Source organism: Lagopus muta, chromosome 6 (assembly GCF_023343835.1).
Source record: "Lagopus muta isolate bLagMut1 chromosome 6, bLagMut1 primary, whole genome shotgun sequence".
In the NCBI taxonomy this organism is placed as follows: domain Eukaryota; kingdom Metazoa; phylum Chordata; class Aves; order Galliformes; family Phasianidae; genus Lagopus; species Lagopus muta.
Window position 1 is genome coordinate 44,083,072 of NC_064438.1, and position 23,334 is coordinate 44,106,405.

General features: G+C 41.6%; 1 protein-coding gene across 2 annotated transcripts in view; it reads right to left on the reverse strand.

Moving 5' to 3' along the window:
* Nucleotides 1-9,629: 9,629 nt before the first annotated feature.
* CCDC88C (coiled-coil domain containing 88C) overlaps nucleotides 9,630-23,334 on the reverse strand; it is an 86,952-nt gene continuing 73,247 nt past the window's right edge. Inside the window, exons 23-31 of one of the 2 annotated variants that reach the window (XM_048948799.1) lie at nucleotides 23,020-23,165; nucleotides 22,205-22,294; nucleotides 20,591-20,832; nucleotides 16,679-16,861; nucleotides 16,202-16,270; nucleotides 15,362-15,430; nucleotides 14,329-14,630; nucleotides 13,176-13,391; nucleotides 9,630-11,963 (exon numbers count right to left, since the gene is read on the reverse strand). In XM_048948799.1, coding sequence (XP_048804756.1) covers nucleotides 10,947-11,963; nucleotides 13,176-13,391; nucleotides 14,329-14,630; nucleotides 15,362-15,430; nucleotides 16,202-16,270; nucleotides 16,679-16,861; nucleotides 20,591-20,832; nucleotides 22,205-22,294; nucleotides 23,020-23,165 — 2,334 coding nt within the window. In that variant the 3' untranslated portion in view covers nucleotides 9,630-10,946. The remainder of the gene's footprint in view (nucleotides 11,964-13,175; nucleotides 13,392-14,328; nucleotides 14,631-15,361; nucleotides 15,431-16,201; nucleotides 16,271-16,678; nucleotides 16,862-20,590; nucleotides 20,833-22,204; nucleotides 22,295-23,019; nucleotides 23,166-23,334) is intronic. The other variant, XM_048948800.1, reaches the window with a different exon arrangement.

Below are 23,334 nucleotides of genomic sequence, written 5' to 3' on the forward strand. Positions count from 1 at the left end.
TGCTCACTATGTGGGGTGACAGCGCCCTGCAGGGAGCCAGGGACTGCAGCTTTGGAAAGAGGAGCCTTGTGCTGAGTCCTCCAAATGTTCTCTATTTCCATGCTGGTGGAATGCATAGAGGAACATAAGCAATGAAATGTTATTTAAAAAAAAAAAAAAAAAAAAAAAAAAAAGGAAAAAACAGAGAGAGGATACAATGACATTTACACAGCTTGGAAATGCTCCAGAAGTACCCATGGCTAACGTCAGAACCGGCATCAAAAATAACTCCTCACTGCAAACACGCACAGGGCTCTTCAAGGTATGAAAGGCTACCAGATGGCAGAAGCCTTCCTCTGCCAAGGCCTCCGACAGCTAAAATCATCTGCAGGGTTAAGGGACCTCTCTGAATTTGTGAGCAAAAACCTAGTATGACATACTTGAGTGTGGCCTCAAAAGGCCGCAAATAGCACAGAGCTGCTCTTGGCAAGGCTCACTGTGCTGCTCAGAGATAGGGAGAGATGCAGACAGCAAACCTGGCTGAATGGGGGAGGCACAGGGCCTGGGAACACAGCCAGGGGCTGAATATCTGTGCAGCATTGAAGGATATGAAGGCTTGCTGTCAAACCTAGCAGCACTGCCCAACGCTCTTCCTGACTTGCATTCAGTCTCCAGAAAATCACAAGGACTGGGATCTTTCAGGAAACAAAGTAAAAGTCTCTGTCGGCAGTAAACCACCTGGGCTGCAGTTCTCAGTTGTGCTGAACTGTGAACAAGCTGACCTGTGTGTTAGATGTTGGATGCAGGCACTCAGAATACCCTGAAAGCTGAGCCTTGGCCATCAGGTGCAATATGTGTCCATGCGAGTGTGCTGAAAAGGCAGCACTGGAGAGGCCCAGATGGTAAATCAGGCCTTGCAAGCGGAGCAGAAACAGGCACTTCCACCAACCTCTTTTTCAAGAAGTACAGAGCAAAAGAAACTCCTGGGAAATCCTGCTTTGGTTTACTTTCATTCTGCTTTTCTCAGCATGCAGATGCTGTAGGACAGATTGTTGAAGTAAAGGGATTTGGTCATATCCTTCCCCTTACTTGCAGGGCATGGCCTTATCACACACAGCACTGGTACTTGGCACATCTATACAAAACTCAAACAGTGAAGAGAAATGACTGCTCTGTTGCTTTTATCCCTATAAATTATACAGCAGCTATTAGAGCTGAGAAATGGTAATTATTCGGTTGTAGGGGCAATTTTTGTTTTTCACTTGCTTTGGTCAAATCATTTTAATGTTTGTGATGATTAAACTCCTGGCTTCCATACATTTCACAGCCAGAGCCAGCATGCCTCAAAAGGAATGAACCTGCACTGCATATTTCATAGATGCCACAAAAATGCAGCAGGAAGGTCACCGGGACCTCCTCCTTCCTCTGAGGCCCAGTAAAGTGAACTGGGGCTGAAGGCATGTCCTGTGAGGGGAGACTGAAGGCATGGAGCTGTGCAGTCTGGAGCAGAGCAGGCTGAGAAGTGGCTGCACTGCACCCTGCAGCTCCTTGAGGAGGGGAAGCAAAGGGAGGTACTGGGCTCTGTGCCTGGAACCAATGGTGGGATGGGAACAGCTCAAAGCTGCTGAAACAAGGACCTGCCACTGCTCTTCCCTCTGCTGTCCTGGTACTACCTGGAGTTCACACAGGCCTGTCTCTGAGCTGCTGAGGGGCGGCTGTGCCACAAAGCCCGACATGTCAGCCACCCGTGCAAGTGGGATCACTGCTGCATATTTAACTGCAGCCCACACATCCTGCTTTCCCTGTCCTCCTCCTGCTTTCTCTTGTTTCTTTTCTTGTCCCAGTCATTGCTTCATCACACGTTATTTTTAATCTCTTCCACAGGTCTCAGTTTTTGCTTGGCCAGTTCCCACAGGACGGAGGCAGCCCTCAGACTCGCATTCCAGCTGCCTAGGGAAGACATGTAGAACTGTGTCCTAGAGCTGATCCCCAGAATGGGCCAGCATAGTGATCTCAGCTCTGAGAGTTCCCAGTGGGAAATGCCATAGTTTAACATACACCTCACAAACACCAAACAAGCTCCATCATCCAAGGCCCCATTTCTACCTCCAAGAGGGACTGAAGACTGAGGTGACACAGATCTCCCACAGGCATCCAGAGATCTGCATGTTCTGGTTCACAATGCTGAACAACAAAAAGACAATTTTCTGCATTTCCAGTTCTATGAAAGAGCTATCAGAATGGATAAAAATTTTTGCCAGAATCTAGGAGGTAGAGGCAGTGAAATTGTTTGCAGTCCTCACAGCTGTTACAGAGTCCAAGCCAAAACACCTGTTCTTGCTATCTGTAGGGAGGCTGAACTTTTTTTGCCTGGATCTTGTGCCACTGAAGACATGCTGGCTTTGATGGGTGACCTTGCAATTCTTGCTTTTGTGAAGGACCCATGGCTGATTGTGGATGCACTGGAGTAACCAGCTCATCTCACCTGGAATGTACGTACAAACTTCCATTCCGATACATAAAAGGAGGTTGGTAACACAAAGATTTCTTCAAGATAGATAGCTATGTAGATGTGAGCTCTTATGCTGCTCTTTCTTCTCCTACTAGCATGGATCTAAGATTTTTACATTGAGGAGAACTGTGGTCATAAGGTGGTCCATCTGCTATTGCCTCAACGCAGTGGGGAGGCAAGGCCTAATATTCCTGGGGGAAAAAAACCTGGTCTTCAGTAACTGCAGTAGGCAATCAAAGCATGAATGTACACAGTGCTCCAGGTAATGGATTCTCCCTCTCTGCAAAACATTGCTAGAAAGAAATGACACTGAAACCAGGCTAGAGTCTCTGAACTGGCTTAATTTTTGCTTTTCTTCTCATGTTCCATTTTAGCTTGTTAGCATTCTTTCTCGAGATAAACACTGCCTGTTAAAATCTAATGGACTAAATCTGCCTAACACAGGAAGGAATGTTTCTCTTGATTTTAGTTGCAAATCTTTAAGTTGGTGAAATTTGATCCTAATAAAGTCCTGTGAGTACCTACTATCATTTTTTTCCTGATTATATAACAAGAGAACAAACGTGTTCATCGAAGCTCCTTGAACAGGACAGAGTGGGAGATCAGGATCTCCCAAGTTGGGCTCAGCTAACACTGATATGTCTGGTTAAGTAAACAAGGAAATGGATCCTTGCTCATGGGAGCTACATGTGGATAGCAATTCAAGAAGCTAAAATCAGTAACAAAATTCTAAAACAATGAAAATTATGTGGAAGAGTATATTGTTAAAAATATCTAACAGTGAACAGAGACAGTACTGCCTCAATATGCAAAAAATATGGTCCTTTTAAAATGCATCTATCAACTCATTAACAGTTTTAAGAGCTAACAAATTCTCAAAGAATTTTGATCATCAAATATATCTGCCAGTCCTAAAATGTCTTCTCGACTTGTTCAAAAACTGTTCCAAGATCTTACATAAAAACCCTGCTACAGATAGTAGAATTCTACATTCCTCTGGATGAATACATTTTTGAAATACAGCTCAGTGACTATGAACAAGTAAACTTTGAAATTCAAAAACAAGAATTGAGAACTTGGCTCCAGACTTTGTGCAAATGAGCATCTTGTGCACCACAAATTCCCACAGTTGTTTGTAGCAGAGTATATTTTTTGCCTATGACTTGGCTATCACTTATCATGAACACATAGTGAAAAAGAGCAATAAAAGTGAGCTAAAGAAGGATGTGGGGAACAGCCACTATGAGAAGGCTGTGCCTGCACTGTGTGAGGGAAGAAAAGCCCCTGAAATCAATGGCACTGCAGGAATAGTTGGGGAAAAAAAAAAGCATGAAGCGGGAGAGAAGGGAATGTTTGAGTCAACAGTTGGACAGAGAAATAGCTAAGGAAGCATCAGAAAGAACTGAGAACAGAACAGATCAGGAATAAATATAGACCTGAAGGCTTGAGAATGTTACTGAGTAAGAAAGCCTGGCAAGGGTGGTAAAGAACAGCAAGAAAAGGTGGCAAAAAGTGCTACTCTCTCCTCGCTGCTAGGCCATAGAATCATAGCATCATAGAATGGCTTTGGTTGGAAGGGACCTTAAGGATCACCTGGTTCTGATCACTCTGCTGTGGGCTGGTTATCTCTACCAGATTAGGCTGCACCAGGCCCCATTCAACCTGGCCTTGAATGCCTCCAGGAATGGGGCATCCACAGCTTCTACGGGCAGCCTGTGCCATTGCCTCACTGCCCTCCTGAGTAAAAAGTTTCTTCCTAACATCTAACCTAAATTTTCACCCTTAAAATTTAAAGCCCCCTTGTCCTATCACTATTAGACTGCTTAAAAAGTTGCTCCCCCTCCTGCTTATGAGTTCTCCTTAAGGATGCAGTGAGGTCTCCCTGGAACCCTCTCTTCTCCAGGCTGACCAAGGCCATCTCCCTCAGCTGGTCTTTGCAGGCAAGGTGCTCCAGCCCTCTCATAATATTTGTGCCCTCCTCCAACCTGCTCCAACAGCTCCACATCCTTCCTGTGCTTGGAGTCCCTGGCTGGACAGAGAACTCCAGGTAGGGCCTCATGAGAGCAGAGCAGAGGGGGACAATCTCCTTCCTCCCACTCCTTGCTGCCACCCCTCTGTTAATGAAGCCCAGGATTCTGTTAGCCTTCTGGGCTGCAAGTGCACAGAATACATGACTAACATTTACCTATCAGTGTGGGCACAGAAGGAAGAAAACTGGGACTAGAGCTGTAAGAAAACAAGGTACAAGAAGGTGAATTAAGGAGCAGGATATAGTTAATGATAATGATGAGGTGAAGAGTAGAAAGCTCTATCATACAGGAGAGAAGTCATGAGGGAAGAAAAATCAGACAAGATGGGCTGAGCCAGCTTGCAGTAGCTGGTTGCACTGCCTCAGCTGTAGGGTAGCATGTAGCAAGAATGCTCCTATATTTGCAGATGGCATGCAAAGAGTTTCCTGCTAGCACATGCGTGATTCCTGTTGGCAGAAGTGGTTTTTGAGGGCACGCAAAACCATTAAAAATATACTGTTCCCCATCAGACACACATTTCCCACTTCCTTTAAGCCCTTGCTATTCAGGTGCAAAAAAAACACTAAAAAGGCAAGAAAAAGTAGCAACTGCAGAGATCCTCGTCAGTGGAGACACCAAGGCAGCAGTGCACTGCACTACCAGTGCATCCATCAGATGCCGATCTGATGCTGTTTTGCCCAGAGTGATCTAAAACAAACACAGTGGAGGAACCTCTACCAGAGTCAGAAGGCCTAATGGAAATGGATAGATAAGCAGTACAGTCCTTCCCCCTAGACAATCCTGTTAATGAAGTTTTCAAAGCATTCTACCTCTCTGCTTTATTTCCTTATGGACAAAAAAAGCTATGAATGAATTCCAGAGACTGAAGAAACTGAAGGTTACCAAGCTTGCCTTAATTTTAGTTAAATCCCAGCTAAAGCAACACAAAGCCTATCCCACATGGCTTGCGCCTGCCCTTTCCTCCATTTGCCTTTTGCACTGCTTTGAACAAGCAATATTTGTTCAGATAAAATTACAATTCTAAAAAAAAACAATAAAGTTACCAGGATTTTCCCTTCAAAATCACTTCCCCTGTTTTCAGTGTTTCGCCCAGAGATGGCCAGAGGTGTCCTACAGCAGCATTCTCAAAACTGATGGGAATTTTCTGTAGAAAACAGATGCTGCAGCTCAGTGTCCCTGGGTGATAAGGAGCACAAACACATCTGTAGATCTGTAGGTATTTTGTGGGCTCCCAGCACATAGGCTTTGGATAACAAGAAGGAAAAAAAAGTTCTCTATCAAAGATGCAGAAAAGCATTTTCATGGGTTTCACAAGAAACAGATAATTTTAGTCAGAGATATTTAAAGCAGCAAGGAAACATAAGCCTGTCGCATCCCATAGCCCTCCAAGCTCTCTGCAGAATGGTAAAGCAATCAGGTTAGAAGCACTGCAGAATGCTCACTTTGGCCCTTCCCAGTCATACTTTCCTACTTCTTGCAGAAAACTCCCTCTTCCCTCCAATACAATTCTCCGGAGATGCCTCAGCAGTCCACTGGGGAGTTGTGCCTTTCCATCTGGAATACCCTTTTTGAACTTTCATGCTTTCCCTTCAGCAGCGTGTTCCCAAACACAAGCGCTTTACTCGGTAAAGTAAATGCCAGTAACATCTTATACTTTCAGTGTCTCAACTACCGAAAAAGGTAGTTGACCCAACCTCACCTTGGTGAGGTCATCTTTCTTTGCAAGTTTCAGGGATTTTCACATGGAGAAGGCACACGGTGTTCCCTGTGTGGCAGCCCAGCTCCATTCTGGCTCTGAAGAAGCCAATTCCTGATGTTGGAGAGCAAGGAGAGTCGTTTTGAATCTACTTGATGCTGGTAGTTTAGTCCTCCCATAAAATATCTCATACTACAAAATCAAAAGCATTTAAGTGCTATATTAGACTGATCTATTTGACTCCATAATGGCCTACAACAACAGATTCTATCTACTGCTTTATTTTTCTTTCAGATTACCACAGGACATCCCTCTGTGCTTTCAAAGGCTAATGCTAATGCTGAGACCCGTTACTCTTCCTCATTCCAGTATGTAAGAACACACACTACATACTTCAGCATAGCTTCATCATCAGAGCTACGTTATCCTCATTTGTAATCTTCCAATAAAAACATATATTTTAACTAGGGTTGATCTGAACAGCATCTGAGAATGATACAGAGAGCTGAACTTAGTTTCCATGGCATTTTGTGCTTTGTTTTGGACATGTTTAAGTTCCTAGTTTCTGTGCAATTACCACGTTTTCATGGTCCTTAGCAGAAATCAATTCCCACCCAACTGACTAAAAAATGTCAGGGAATTGCTCCTCCCACAGATTCAGCAGGGGCAGCACCAGCACTGTGCCACTGTTCCCCATTTTACTGCTTAACAGGATTCTTCACAATCCTCCAGATCTGCACTGAGCTAGGCTTTTTGTCACATGCCATCAGCTCACACTTCACTGTCATGAGCATCCAGGCTACCCTTTTAAATAAGACCTTTATGTTTTAGAAGCCTTTAAGCAGCAGCTTTGCTGCCTACTGTTCTCTTCATACATTCAGAGAAATCTTTGTGCCTGGAAAAACACCATTCAGTTCTGCAAAACTTGCCATAGCTTCTCTGTTATCTTCATCTCCTGTCAGCGCTTCCTTAATTCATAGTAAATTTCTTACTGTTTTCCAGCAGATGCCACTCTCTCTGTCCTCATGACAGCCCCTAGTACCAGCTTCAAAGACAGACCTCCGCAGTGCAGTAATCTATCTCTCCATTACAGCAATGAGAAATTAATCTGTTATTTTTGGTAATGGAACTAATTCACACTGCACTACGAGGTCAGGTTAACTCTGCCCAGTATGGGTGACCTGTAACAACATTCCCAGTTTTCCACTGTGCCACCAGGACCTGATGTTTCACGGGTAGGGAAGCAATTATTAAATAGAAAACATATTATTATAAAACATCTTTTTGTGAAGCTTACCACAACTCAACTTTTAATTTTTTTCATCCAAGAATTCAAACCCACAATTCAAACGCCTCTGTCCCAGCTGGATTCAGGTTCAGCAGCACAAGGTTTTGTTGATCTCTCGCCCTCTCCCCACCCACTCAACCCACCAGCCATGGGTCATCGCATAGGAATCAGCAATTCCTACAGCATTTCTTTCATCTCCCATCAAGTCATTCACCTCTGGCTGAACTTATAACCCAAACATCTGGATGATCAGAAATGATTTCCGGCCACAGCACATACGAGTGATGTATCATTTTTTCTAAGCTAAACACTCTTCAACAAATTTTATAATAAATTCTATTATTTGTCTTCTGGCAACTTCATGTCTGGATCCCAATTAACTGAGATCAGGAAAGCTCTCTTTCCTTCTCAACCAGCTGAAGAATATCTGATAGGAAGGTGGTTTCCATAACCACCTTCTATCCTCTATGAAGGATATGGGCTTCAGATTTCTTGATAAGAAGATACCTTAGAACATGGGAGTCCCCCAAGTACTTTGCACAGCAGCTGTTTCTCTTACTTCAGGCAGATACTGTTGTCATGCAGCTTGTTTCCTCACATTAAAGAGTTGTGCTGACTTCAGAGAAGGGGGCATTGCAAACAGCACAGACCCCGGCCTTTCTCAGAAAGCCATTCACTACTGGTGTCTGCCTGAGCGAGCTCCCCTTCAAACATGCATCAAACATCTTCAAACATTTAATAGAAAATGGGATATACAGGCTTCACAACCTGCATATGTGGACTGAGACACTCCATTATCAAACACCATTACTCAAATTGTTATACTGAGAACCATTTGAGGCACTACTCAGCGCAGGCAGTCAGCACTCCCCATCCAGCAGACATCAGCTGCCTTGTGCTTTCCACCCAGAGCTGGGGCAGCCTGGCACAGCTTCAGGCTCCTGTGCAGAGGTGTCCCCACTTCCCAAAGCTCAGCACACCAGGCCGTCACCATTTCACGATCATTCCCCTTTTCTTCTTGAAGCAAGAACCCTGTGGTGTTTGGGCAGCTCTGCCTCTGCCACTTCTCTCTTCCAGAGAAACCCCTTCCCAGCTGCTCCCATCTTCTCACACCACCTGGGAGGCACCAAGGCATCAACGAACAGTTAAAACTGTTAGTTACTGTGAGCTGACTGCAAAACACCACCATTTGTCACAGCGGAACAGTCTCCTGTGACAAAACTTTCCTTCATGCTCTTGGGAGCCCCAAGGCCTCAACGCCACGTGCTTCAAGGAGCCAGAGGTGGCTTCAGTATTAACGACCAGTTGATCTGCGTTATGAAGTCCATGTTTAAAACCACCCCATATTTGAAAAGTACTACATAAGTATCGTTTTTATTCAAACTCACTAGGGCTGAGGAAATAATTGGCAATGATTACAAAAGTGGCAATTAAGGTTTAAGCGATCAGGCAGATATTTACAGCAAATTGCATCAGCAGTAACTGACAGCTCACAGATCCGTTCCAGCCTGCTGGCAACCAGGTGCACATCTCTACCAAGGAGCTGAAACCAGAGAAACACCTGTCTTTCACCACTGGTGAGCAGGCCGAGAAGTGAATTTAACAGGGAACCTCTGGAAGAAGATTTTAGATTACCAAGAACGCTCTATGTTAAAAGTAGATTGCTCTACAACACATCATTTTAACACTGTAGCTAAACTTTGGTTTGCAATTAAAATAGCAGAGAAGGCAGGAAGTTCCTTTTGCTATTGTCTTCACATTCAAAGATGAGTAATTTCACACTTTTGTAAGGTATCCTGAGATTAGCTAAGCATGAAGCACTGCACAAATGCACACTTGGTCAAAATGGAAGCATGCTTGGTGCTGTCTGAAGCCATCAGGGAAGCTTACAAGTCTGATGGTCTGTCTACCTAGAGGACACTTAATTTGCATCATTCGTCCTCCTGAAGTCTTCAGCAATAAGGTTACAATTAAACTAAGATTTCTGATATGCCTTCTTTGGCAACATTATAAAAACAAATGCAACTCTGCTGCTCAGAGACATGAATCAGTGCTAAGGCTTACACAAAACATTGCAAACAGAGCTTCATCCAACACTGTGATCTCGGTATATTTTCCAAGGATAAAAACAGTACAACATCAATGTGTATTATTTTTATCTTTATTATAAACAATTTTGTCGTTTCCAGAATGGGATTACTACAAACCAGATAACAAAAACATCCCTAGCTGAATCAATTTTAGTTTTCACTAGATTAAATCAGAACCAGAAAAACAAATATTACTGGGAGGAAAGGGAGGATTTATTCTATTTTAAGAAAAACAGCTTTACAAACATGAAACAGAATTAAAGATATGCATTTCATCATATATACATAAGCAACTGATGACACTCTGGAAAGAAGCATACAAGGAACTTTCCTGGGCATAAATAGATTTAAAAGTATATCTTTCACGTGTATATAAAATTATTTTGCTTTCTATTTTGAGCAAAGTTCTTGGAGACAAACAGATTTCTAAGATGGAATCCCACATTTCATTTAGGATGTGGGGTGCCACGCACACAGATGTAATAATACAATTTACACAGCATTCCTATACAATACTTGAGCTCCTTATATACATACTTACAAGTCACTTTTGTACACGAGATGTCACTCTTACAATTCAAACGACATCTCCCCTGAAAAGGCTGCATTAGTTCCAGTGTTTGCATAAAAATTTCAAAAAGCAGCACCACTTGGCTTTCAGAGACAAGGATCCACTGAGCTGCAGCTACATAGGGAAGGCAGTGGGGTGGTAACACCAGCCCTTCTCTGTTTATACAACCCCAGTGGGAAAGGTTAGGATACGATCCTTGAATTCTATGTGTTACCTCTATAAAATGTGGCTGTGGCAAAGAGAACTGATTTTAACAAATTCATGGTTAAAGCCACACGCTTTTGCTCTTCAGCTTTCTCTTCAAGCTACTTAAGCCAAGTATCTGGTTATGTCTTCTGGGAAGAAGTTTGGCCTTTGTATGACCTTTTCAGTATGGTTTAAGTTATTTATTAATGGCGGAGCTGGTTTCAGCACATGTGTGAATTACCTGTGAAACTCTTCTTTAATGCAGGTAGGAGGGGTGCACAGTGCAGCAATGACAGAGGACCCTGCTAAGCTTCTTCTGCAGATGGAAACGCTCAGCATTTGTGAGAATCAGGTCCCAAGTTTGCTGTGGGATTGGGTCAAGCATTTCATTTCAGGCACAACAGTGTCAAAAGATGGACTGGGAGTTTGCTCCTTATTTTTCTTAATCATACTTTGTCCAACAAGAAAACAGTACCCGGAGAACATTCAGATCAGCATGCAGGTGATGTCTTTCAAGACCTGGCACAGTGTCTAGACAAGGACTACCTAACATCAGCAGTGCCAAACATATATACTACAAGCTGCACCCACAGGTTACACGCAGCCATACTCATACCAAACTGTCTGCTGATCCCCCTGGGGGTCTGAAGACCCAGGAGTGCTGCTGGAGCTGCTTCCTCTCACAGGCTCCTCCAAAGCCCCACAGCTGCCATCTGGCAGCTTGCCCTGGCACTTGGTAAGCAGGACATCACCCTGGCTTTGCCCTAGGGAAGTATTTCCCCCAGTGCTGGTGGAAACAGCTCTGGCAGAGCCCACTGTGGCCACCTCCCCAGTACGAGGGGCTGGCTTAGGCTTAGTTTTAGAGGGAGTGTGTGGTGTGGGTGCGTAGTGCTGCCCAGGGTTCACTCGCTCCTGTTGCTGCACATTCAGACTGCTGGTGGATGCGGTAGGTGAGGCAGAAAATTGGTGGAAGGAGAGCGGCCTCTCATCTTTTGGTGGGGCCAGGGAAAGGCGCCTTGCATCAAGCTGCCGACAGCGAGAATCAACACCTTGCACGGAACCTGCCATCTTCGCTGACTGGGGCCTCTCTCTTAAGGTTGCCTGAGAGCTTGTTGGTACAGAAGCTCTTGAAGACTGACAGACAGCATCCCTGCCCCCACGCAAGTCTCCTACTGACTTCTGAGGGCTCTCCTGCCTATACGCCTCTGGGCCGGTGGCTCTGAGGAGATCTGCAGATGCTAAGCTGAACGCCCTGCTCAGTGAGGTACTCCTCCTGCCGACCGACCCAGGCTGCTGTGGCTGTGCTGTCTGCCGCACAGCACTGGTGGATTGCTGCTGTGGCATGTGAGGAGGCTTCAGGGGGCCCTGGGAATTTGCCAGAGGCTCAGGTTCGACTTGTTTGAGGTTCGGCTTCATGTAATTTCCAGGTTTAGCTGTTCTTCCTTCTTCACCAGTGACAGCCATCTTTACAGCTGGAGCAACGTGACCAGCAGGCATCATCTTGGCAGCCTCCTTTCTTGACGGCTGAACCAGTGGGATCCCAATAGCTGAAGGCTCATTTGCTTTCTTAAAATAATCACTCAGCAAATCCTCTCTGTTACTGGAGGTGTCCTGTGAAAAAATGAGCATGTGTTACATTAATGACAACACCTTCTGTGCAAAGAAACAAGAAAAGCTTTTCATTCAATCTTCCTTCTCACTTATTTCAAAAGACTCAAAACCACAGATTTTATATTTAAGTGTGGAATAGAAGACACAAATGCTTACAATGGATATAAATTCAAATAAAGGGATAACATGCTCATCATAAGTAATTGTGACAGCCTAACTTGCCAGGTTAATTGTCATAAATCTGAAGACTTTTCACTTCACTAGCAACCTGGGCAGCAGCTTTTTTGTTTCCTATCACATCAGCCACTATCACTGTAAAATTATTGTTGAAAAGATTGAAATCTTCTATTGGTTTCAGCAATATCTATGATGTTCTGTCACTTTCCAGAATACAGTTCCTCTGGGTAATACTCTGTGATATCACAGACACAAAAAGAAAAAAAAACCTTGCTAGCAACATAAGAAAGTTTCATTGCTTTTGCCTTGGATTTCCTCACCTGTCCCAGTCAATATGCTACATATGTTTAAAGGTGCACGTACTACGTAATGAAACGTGCATTACAAAACAGAAAAATGATTGCTTGTCCTCACTTGCAAATTTCAAGTCAGACAATTAACCTGGCAGTAGAAGAAAATGAGTATTGCATATTTCATGGGGATGGTCCATGCAAATAAAAAATGGTCATGTTTGATCAGCTGTCACTGGACTATTAGTATGAGGCATACTCATAATATTTAAAGCACATGCTGTCTTCATGAAAAATGCACTGACACATGCTCAGGATACATATTGCTTCACTCTTCTCTAGGGAGCATGTTAAAGCTTAATCTATTCATTTAATTAAAGTTCCAACCATTTCTTCCAGTTACAAAACTCATCTGCTGCAAGGGAACACTATCAACAGGAATAGCAGTTGAAATGCAGCTGGAAGATTTCTATGCTCAACTAAATGTTACAGTGTTAAGGTCATTTTTACTTCACTTCGAACTGCTGTTGTGCACGTTAACATTACAGAATTACTCATTCTCCAAAAACATGTGTTTATGAACAAGCAGTGGAAATACTTTATGAGCAAGTAATGCAAGTAATCTGGCAGCCTTAGTCTTTAAGTAACAGCTGAGAGTTACAATATGCTTTTATAGGTATTAATATGCTAGCAAAAGCTGTGGTAAGTTGGAAGCTGTTGCCTTCATAGCAAGAACAATGGATACCCTGGGGATATACAGTGAAGTGGATCTCCTATTTCCCCTGTCTGTTCTGTCTCTCATGCAGTCAGGACATGAATGAATGAGGAGTGATTCGAGCGACTGCGAAGGCTCCTGACGGAGGGAAGGACATAGGGTGTAGCAAGAGGGATACAGTGCATCAGCTTCTAACAGAAATTGGTGCAATGAAATCATTTCACTCTCATCTAAACTGCGTCGATGCTGAAAAGGAACAAGGATGACAGGGTGAAAACGGAGATGTGGTCAAGTAGTCATAGACAATAAAAATCAAATTTTAAACATGTCTAAAAGCTATGAAAATTATTATAATTAAAGAACGAGAGGCATATTTAAGTATTGCTCTGAAACTTCAAGGACAAGAATTTACTGATGTCACAGAACAGTACAGCTCTGCTGATTTCAACACTGTTACCAAGGTATTCATTAAACAGAAACACCCGTTCACTTACATTTCCAGGGAACTGTTCTTAAGATATTAATACGCTTAACACTGCACCACTTCACTACTCTACAGTGTATCTGAGCAGTAAACAAATACCATAAAAAAAAAAAGCCTCCTTTCTCTGGCCAAGCACCTTACAGTGTAGCATATTCTTGCAGTGGCTGAACCAACAGAACAGTGTCAGCATGGTGAAGGCAATGGAAATTTCCTTTGGCATTGATAATATTTTTCTTGCTATGATGGCCTTTTCAGATCAGGAGACAATTTCATAACTGCATTCTCTATTGAAAACTACCGTTAGATCTCATTTCCAATTATATTTAACAGCTAAAAATCACAGAAAACTTATCCATTCACAGGGAAGAATAGCTGGAATTCAAAACTGATGATATAATACAAAAACTCAAAACAAGTATTTGCTTTTAAAAAGCCCCAGTTCAATACACAATACTCACAGTGAGTTATCTGTATTACTTGCCACAGCCAACACAGCAGAATAAATGAACAAGTGCTGCGTAAAATTAATCTTGTCTTAATTGTTATTAACTAGTTAACTTTCAAGTTTCAATATGCAAAATTCACAGTTCTCTGGAAGTTTCACACTTACAAACAAGGATCTTCTGTTTCCTGGTTTTCCTATGCCTTTATGCCCCTCAATCAGCTTTGAGCAGGTTAGTGGCACCAAGAAGTACTTACACTTGGTGGAGATAGCCTGTTGCTCTCTTCCAGGAACTCTTCCAAGGTTACCATCTCACTGCCAGGTGATGCAGAGCGCTGCCTGCCCGTGTAAGACTGAGATGGAGCACTCTTCTGAGGTATATCATAAGAGATCGAACCATTCCTGTGGAAGGAGGACTCATATCTGCTGCTAGGGTCTACGATGGCAGAAGCAGAGTGAAAGGGATAGCGGTCTCGGAGCAAGGCTGGCACCTCTCTGCTCGGCACCATATCTTCACTGCTGAGGCTCTCAGTTCTACCATGAATATGATCTAAGGAACCTGCAAAAAAAACATGAATACGATGATTTTTCCCTTTGTTCAACAGATTTACTGAGGTAGGAACATTACGACATAGGGCTATTTCCACACAGACTAGGTGGCATTGCTGTCACTACTTGCTCTTCCCACAACTCATAAAAAATCAGGATTAGTAAACGTCTTATTTTCTTGGAGTCCCTATGCTAACCAAGCACAGCTACTTGCCCAAAGAACAGGAGTAATACAGTTAATCCAGGAGGCCTCTTTACCACCTCTGCACCACTTGATCTCTCAGTCATGACTATGTGATCTGAGTGCCAAAACCTGGCAGTGGGAAAGCTAAAAGTGGAATTTTCCACAATACTTGATCTCATTTACCCTTCAAAGACTCAGAATTTGAGCAAGTCAGAGTGCATTGATTACTTATACAAGCTGTGTAGAGGAAGAAGAGCAGAGATTTGTTGCTGTAAAAAGAATGTGAAGAGTAGCCTGTTACTTCCCACAATATGATGCCAGTCAGACTGAGGCAAACCTAGACTGCCTGCCTTAAAAGCCACCACTTGCCAGAATCAGTCTTCGAAAAATACTTCTTGCCAGTAGTGTTTTGATTCCCAAGACAGCCATGTCCAGATTGTATAATCATTAAATTTCAAAACAGTCTTCAAGTTTAATTGGAAGGAAAACAGCACTTTGCACACAATTCCATGTAATTTCACTTCCTGTTTGTTAGAACTCAGCTGTAAAAGCTTTACCTTTCAAATTGAGTGGTGAACTACTGCTGGATGCATTTCTGCTGCTCTCTAGACTGCTTGGTCTGGACACTGAAAAACAGGAAACAAGCCTTTAACAAACTGAAGTTCTTTTGCTTTTCTACAATAGCTGGGTGCAGTCTGCCTTCTGAAAATAGGACCTGTACAACCGAGTCACTCTGAAAACACTAACAACATGATATACAGAGGATGAACAAAGTCTAGACGAAGTAGAAATCATTCCCATTTTTCAAGTCAAGTTGCTCAGGATGACTTCATTTTTCTCACTTTTATTTTTTGCACCAAAAAAACATACTTTTACAACAACTATAAACAAATTAACACAAATATTGAATAAGTTCATATCGTAAGCTGTCTCTCAGCTCATTTCTTTGGAGGAAGCTGGTAAGCAGCTTGCAAATTAAGTCTTCTGCAAATCTTTGAGCAGGCAGTGCTGCTGTTAGACCATTTCCACCATGTATTCTCCCTTTCCCCTCTATATATACATATATAAATTCATTTTTTGATCTACCTCCTTACAACACTGTTCAGAAAGATCAGCAACAAATAGGTACAGGATGCATTAAAGTGTCTGCTGTTGAGGCAAAGCAATTTTGTTTCACTGTCAGCATTACTTCTGAAAATTCATTTTAGGAAAACATCCACTAAAAGCTTCTCAAAAGAAAAAAAAAATGTTTAGACCCAAAATCCCCAAACAGTTTTGCATTACTGCACTGATCCTACAATATTTAACTAAAATGTTTGAGGATAGCTCACATGGGTGTAAATAAAAGAAGCCTTAATGTAGAGGTCTTAGAGCACTTCTGTATGCTACAATCTTACCATGCTGTCTGGTGCTCGCAAACTCTACCTCAGGGGACTGTTCACATAGATTATCTTCTGAGTTATAGCCTAAAAAGAACACAAATTAGTCAGAACACAGAAGTTGAAATGCAGTATTAAACACAAGAAGATCAATCCTCTAGGTCAGTCTCTAACAGATTCTAGCAATGTAAAAAGTTGAGATGATCAAGTGGATTTTAGAGCCAATACAGGAACAGCAGCCAATTTCTAACCACTGCTATGAGTCACTGGCAGATAACCATGGCACAACCGACTAACAACAAAATGTGGTCTGTGGAGTTGATGGCATTAAGAGTAAGAAAACTCTGGATTTGATCAATTAAACAGATGAAGTCAGAGTGAAAAGATTTGTGCTGGTTTTTTTTACGTGAATGTCAGTAGAAGCCAAGATTTACTCAAGAACAAAAAAGTCGCCTGACTTGTACAAACAGCTGGTAGATCAAATGCAGAGCACACCTTTCGGTCTGCTTGGGACCCTGGAGATGGGGGTGGAAGTGTGCAGGTGAATAGCTGAGGTTGAGCAAGTCCTGGGACCCAGCTCCACACAAGAGTGTTTGGTCTCAGAGTCTGCTGAGATTTCAACAGTATCACTGCCGCTCCCATGATGGGAACTCCTCTTTTGCTTCAGATCTGTTAGCACTGAGGGGGGAGAAAGAGAAATAAAACGAGTCATTGAAAAACAGCATTAGGAGATGCATATTTACCTTCTCATACAAACAGGACAAGCAGGCACAAAGAAACTGCACAACAGAGGAGCGACGTTTGCAAGCTTTCCCATAACCAGTTTTGTACTGAACAACAAATTTCTGCCACCAGTTTTTCAATCATGTGTGCTCTCTGTAAAGTGTGGGAGTGACAAGGGCTGTTTAGTGCCAGTGGGAGGGTTGGTATTATACATGCAGAAGTTACTGTGAAATGAGGAAGAAAAGGATCAAAGACTTGAATGCAGAAAAAATAACTGAGGTGTGAAATCCCCATAACGTTATTCCTTACAGGTACATTTTATAAGCATTTCAGTAACAAAAGAGAGTAAGGATGGAGTGACTTGTTCAAAAGGAAAATACATTGATTTGGAAATTAACTACTGTGATTTGCACACTAAGCTAACTGCTTTCAGGTTTAGATCTTTACTGTAGTAACAGCACGGCCCCTTCAAGGTTAAAACTGCTGCTCTTGCAATGCTCTGCTGCAGTGCCTTTTAGGTGGAATTCGTGGGATCTTAGCAAGAAAACACAAAAACTACCTGCTAGAATATTACTTAAATTCAGAAAGCTGGCGACATCTTTCCTAGTAATGATGTAGGTCACTTCATTTCTTGTAACACTTTAAGGCACCCGCAAAACAGAACAAAATTTAGGGCATTAACTACAGGAAACAGCTTTAATAAGATGCAAGGTTTGAGGTTCTCATACATTTTTAAGGAATATGTGCTTAACTGATTGCAATTAAAAGCTGAAAACACAGCAGATTGCAGCGGTCAAAATAAACTCACAGACAAGAAACAGTTCAAAGCACAGAGTAGCAGCAAAGCTGTATTAGAGAAAGCAGACCAAGTTACTGTCATATCAGATGACTCCTGGAAACTTGCTTCAGAAAAAAAGTTTTATCCCACAGCCTGTGTGGGCTCCATAGCACAGGGTCTGCACTTTCTCTTAGAATTGAAGTTGATGGCACTCTTACTGGGGCAACTACTGGCTGAAGTCTGGCATGCAAAACCACATTTCCAACTGACTTGAAAAATGCACTTAACATCTTTCACAGATGCCAGAATTATTAATTGCCCTTGACAAAGACACTATGAAATCCCTAACTGGGCAGCAAGAAGCTTCTGCGTCACTGCCCTTGGTTGTTATCACTTCTAGGAGTGAGAAAGGAGATGAGACAGATCCTCTGGGTTTCTGCTGAGCTTCTCATGTATCACAGCACATTGCCTGTGCCGCACACACCTCCCTCTCTTAATACAGAGCAGGGATGGAAGCCATTGGTTCATTTCAGAAGTTACCAGCTAATGACTACCAGGCAGTAAGAATTCTAGGCAACAAATCCATGATGAAGGTTATTTCCAACATTAAGAGAACAAATCTACTTTTCCGAAAACATCTCTCAAGACAGAAACAGCAAAGATTGAAACTTTCTGCTCAATTCAAGATTAATTTCACAGCTCTATGAACTCCTTAAACAGCAGATTAGGATGCAAACTTTAAGACACTTTATGGGAAGAATTCTCCCAGTAGCTTCCACTCTATATTCAAAGTTAGGCTACCTATAAGAAGACAACGATGTTAAAAAAATGCCATTATTAGCAATTAGTTGTGCAAAGTATTGGAAAACTCTCAAAGTTTCGAAACTGGTTACATATTATATTTGCATTTTAGTAGGTCTGTAACGTTGCAGAAAGCAAAGCAGCAGCAATCAGTTCAACACTTCAACTGGACACGACGCAAGTACGTGACTGCAAGGAAATATCCAAGCGCACAGCAACTTCACTTACTTAAAACATGCACCACAGCCAATATACATACGCAAACTGTATGCCATGAGGTCCCCTAAAATTGTGCTGCATTGAAGAAATGATCCAGTGTGCAAAAGTGATTCATCTTCTACAGGAAAACTTAAGTCCACGTTCACTAATCTGTGCTTGTATTTAGAGTACTGTAAAGGCATGCTGAGTGTTTCTATCAAGGTGTGTGTTCTTTTAAGGCACGTGGGTTTAAAATGTTTGTCAGAAGTAAATGAAGATAAATACTAAAGAAAAGGTGTTAGATATCTCCCAATTCCGAGAAAGAAAAAGGCTCATTGGGAGAGGGCGGGATGTCGGAAGAAGACCAGAACCGGAGCCGACTAGAGAGAGACTGGTGATTCGATGGAGACTTAGGAGACTTTTCTTTATCCTTGCTTTTGCTTCTCAAAAAGGCAATCTTTCTGCGCTGCACAGCTAAATTGTAATCACCCAGGTATCCCAAAAAGAAGAAGAAAAAAAAAAAGTGAAAAAAGCCCATGTACGTAAAGCTTAAGTGTCTTAAAACAGATTAAACACTGCACAACCAGTAAGAAATGACAAAGGATAAACAAAGACTAACATCTATTTAGAGGACTCAGATTAATGCATAATTAACCACAGTTAATCTGACTCATCTTAATGCACAGATTAAGAAATATACATAAAACATAAGCAACTTCATTAAGAAATAACTGTTAGAACCCCCTCAATGTTTTAATTAAAAGTCAAAGAATCAGACAGGTCTGCATGCTCCTTGGTGATTATATACTCAGATCTCCTAGATGTTTTCTAGGCTTTAGTACTGGCGCTCATCATCTCAACATAAGCATGTTTCACTTAAAGTCTCTGGGGCTTCACTCTTGATTTTACCTCCAGCACTTGGTGAAGGCTTTTTTATTAGAAATCCAACCCCAAATTTCCAGGCTGAACTTCAGATGCAGACTACAAACTTCTAGCATTTCCCAGAACCACGTGGATGGTTTGGAACATGCACTATTTTAGGTGAATCAAAGGACTCCAAGAAAGGAGAAGAAGAAACATAAAACCAATCAAAACAAAAACTAACAAACAGATACTTGTAGTAGTCTGTAGCAGCAACTATATTCCTTGGCTCATCCCCTCTGTCTCCTGCACCTCCCAGCTGTGATGCAGGAAATACTACATAAAAATTAAGTTCAAAATTGCTTCTAGGACAAAAAACTATACACAGAACCTGAAAAAAGTGATCTCAATAGAATAAGTAAAATTTGTTTCTGTATTTTCTTCAATAAAGACTACATTGTATTTATTTTGAGGAGCTGTCTTCTAAATTCCCTGTCACTAGGAATAGCTGATCTACTGCAGAAAGTAACTGCCAGAGAGATCATTTTGTCTTTCTTATTCCTTTTAATGTTTCAAAAACTATTTCATCTTTTTACATTAAGAAATTAATTTGATCCCAAGTCAACTCATTGCATCATCCTCCAAAATAATATTACCATAAAAAAGCATTTTCTACATGATTTCTTTTGCATGTGCGCCATCTCCTGGCAGTGGCTGTAGGACCAGCCTTGTCTACTTGAACAGATGTTAATAAATATGACCATAAAATTACATGGATCAGCTTTAAACTGATCTGTCGCGAAGCCCCCATGAAAATTTTTCATCAACTTACTCAGTAATACACAACACACTTAGATCAACTATGAAACTGCACAAAAGCTGAAGGGAAAAGAAGCGGATAAAAGAAACAAATCAAACACTAGTTTACTAAAAAAAAAAAAGATTTAAAACTATGTGATGAAGTATCAATATATCTTAAGAAAAATAACTAAAAAAAACCATCAAAAACCTGTTTGGCTCATAAACTTGGGCTGAGCATTGCATACCTTTAGTTGCAGAACCTCCAGGGTTCTCTCTTTCTTCCACAGAGTTTGACCCTTGAGAAGTATTATCCTGAGATTCTTGTTGATATTTCAGTTTTTGTGAGGCAGATGGAGAGTTTACTGTCTCTGGGGATTCAGAATGCCATAGAGGACTCTCTGCTGCTGGCTTCAACCGCTCCCTTGTAGACTCCTTCTTTGGCTTGATTAGTTTGACTAAGGCTCTGGCTCCAATCCAGTGGTTTTTCCTAATAAATGAGGTTTAGGGAACAGGATTCAAAAAACACTACATGAAGAAGTTTACAGCTGTGCTAAAGCCACCAAGCTACATTCTTATTTTTTGTTGTCATGAACCGGTTGGAAAGATGGAGCATGAACTTTTAGAATTCTCTCCTGAAGTCTAAATTATTTTACAGAAATATTTCTTCAGTATGAGAGATACAAGAAAAACAAACGTTTCCCTCTGCTAGAAATCTAAATTACACACATGGGCCTACACAAGTCATTTCAACTCTGAGAAAAGCTCTACAACAGCAAAAGTCCAAAAACTGAAGAAATGAAAACTGCTGTAAGAATTTTTTCCCAGTATCAGTATCAGTTTGACCTACGTAGGTGGAATTAGCTTGTCTCTTTTTTGTTATTAAGCAAGCCTTTTCTCCCTGATGGACAGCTCATATCCTGCGAAACAGAAGCTCATGAAACTTCTGCTGCTGCTGCTTTGTTGAGTAGACGGAGTCCCTGAACTTGTCTGGGACACAAATCCAGTGCTGGTCATGAAGCAGTTTCAAAACAAAGGCAAGAGACTGCTTTGTGTAAAACTGTCCCCCAGCAGGAGCTATATACACATCACCAAACATCATTCATCAGGATCTCATATTGTCCATCTATTCAGAGCTGTTGTGGCAACAACTTACATATTCTGAATCTAAAGCAAGAACCTGGCCAGCAGCTCAGCATTGTTTTAGCACTAGCACTAAATGATCTATCAATATTGAAGCTTCTTAGTCTCTCCTGTAGTCCTTTCTTCCCTTTCTACAAAAACACATGAAGGATATCTTCTGTACATCTGTGTACATTATTTCACTTAAGTTTCATCCACCACAGTTCTTGGAAAAATGCATGCATATTTCTGTTGGAATTCTGTTTTCTGAATTAAGAGCAGAGAAATTTGTACCTTCTGATATACTTTTGCTGCTTTTAGTTATGGGCATAAGTCATCACAGAACTTTGGAGCTCCTTAATTTAACTACTGTGCTGCCATGCAGATTTAAAACAAAACAATCCCAGAAGAAATTCCACCTTCTCAAAGGTGGAAGGATGAGCGTGCACTTCTCAAGGCCGTCACACTGAGCAGGGCAAAGTGCCTCTTTTATAGTTAGTACTGTTTCAGATTCCAGTACTAAGAGACAGAACCCCACGTGAGGCACTGTACTCTCTATTAACACAAGTTAGATCAGGGCTTTTAAGTTCAGTCTGCAAACCATTCCCAAAGAGAGAAGTGGAGATGATATTTTGTCCTCACTTCAGATGAAATTCCAATTATCTCCCACTATGGAGAGACCTTTCTCATCCTCACGGATCTGTACATCAACAGCAAAACTGAACCCAAACAGCACTTACTTTTTTGGAGTAGGATCATAAAACTTGTACTGATCCATTATTTTCTCTTCAAGTTTTTCCTTGTGTCTCTTTAAAGCATTTAGTTTATCACTACGATAAGAAAAAGCATATTCTGAATTATCTGTATGAAATCAAACACAAAAGGCCAAAGAAAGCAAAGAGAATGAAATATCCTCCTGTCACATAAGCTTCAGAATGCTACTGAGCTCACTCACTATACAGAAAAGTACAATAATCTGTGTAGCTTGCTAGTGAGTGACTTTTGTGCAATAAGCACGGAAGGTGAAAGAACAACAGTAGATTTAAGTTAGATTACTCAGTAACAACTAATGTAGCTTTTTTTGGCCAGTGGATGTTAGGAAAATATATACATATATATATATTATATATTATTTGCTGGTTGTTCAATCTTGTTTACAGTCCACTGACAAATCACTGACAGACACAGCCTTACTTAGGAAACTGAAACACAAAATTAGTAAGACGACTCCTGCTGCAACGCAGCTCTTTCTCAGGTTCTTCAGATTTCTTTGAGAAGCTTGTTTTAGCATTCCAGCTTTTACAGCTAAGTTCTCCACATGGATTCATTTGCATTATTTGAGAAGAGTTATCTGTACTTTTATGTAAGGCAATACAAAGAAATTCTGTAGCATATTCCCATTATGGAAAATCTTCTGAATATTTCCTTTTCTAGGTAGGTATCAAGTAGATCAGTCAACCTTCTGCTGTCCCTTCTTCTTCTAATAGATGATTAGCATTCTACAGTTGTCTAAAACACTTTTTCAGGGTTCACAATTCAAAACTCTTTTCCTTACATGTATTGTTTCTGTTCTTCATGATACTGATCCTTGTTCTCCATGTTCTGCTCCAGTAACATCTGATTCTGCTGGTTCAGCATCTGAATTTGACTTAGAAGATGATGATTCTCTTCTTCCAGATTTCCCTTGAGACGTGACAGCAGCTATTGAACAAGACAGACAGATGAATTTTTCCCCTATACTTGACTTCTCTGGAGCAGCAATGCAATCAAGCTAACACAACAGCAGAGCAACCTAAGATACAAACAGATCAACTCTAGAGTATATAAGGGCATACTGTTATAAACACATAGCTTGACTTTCTATACATTT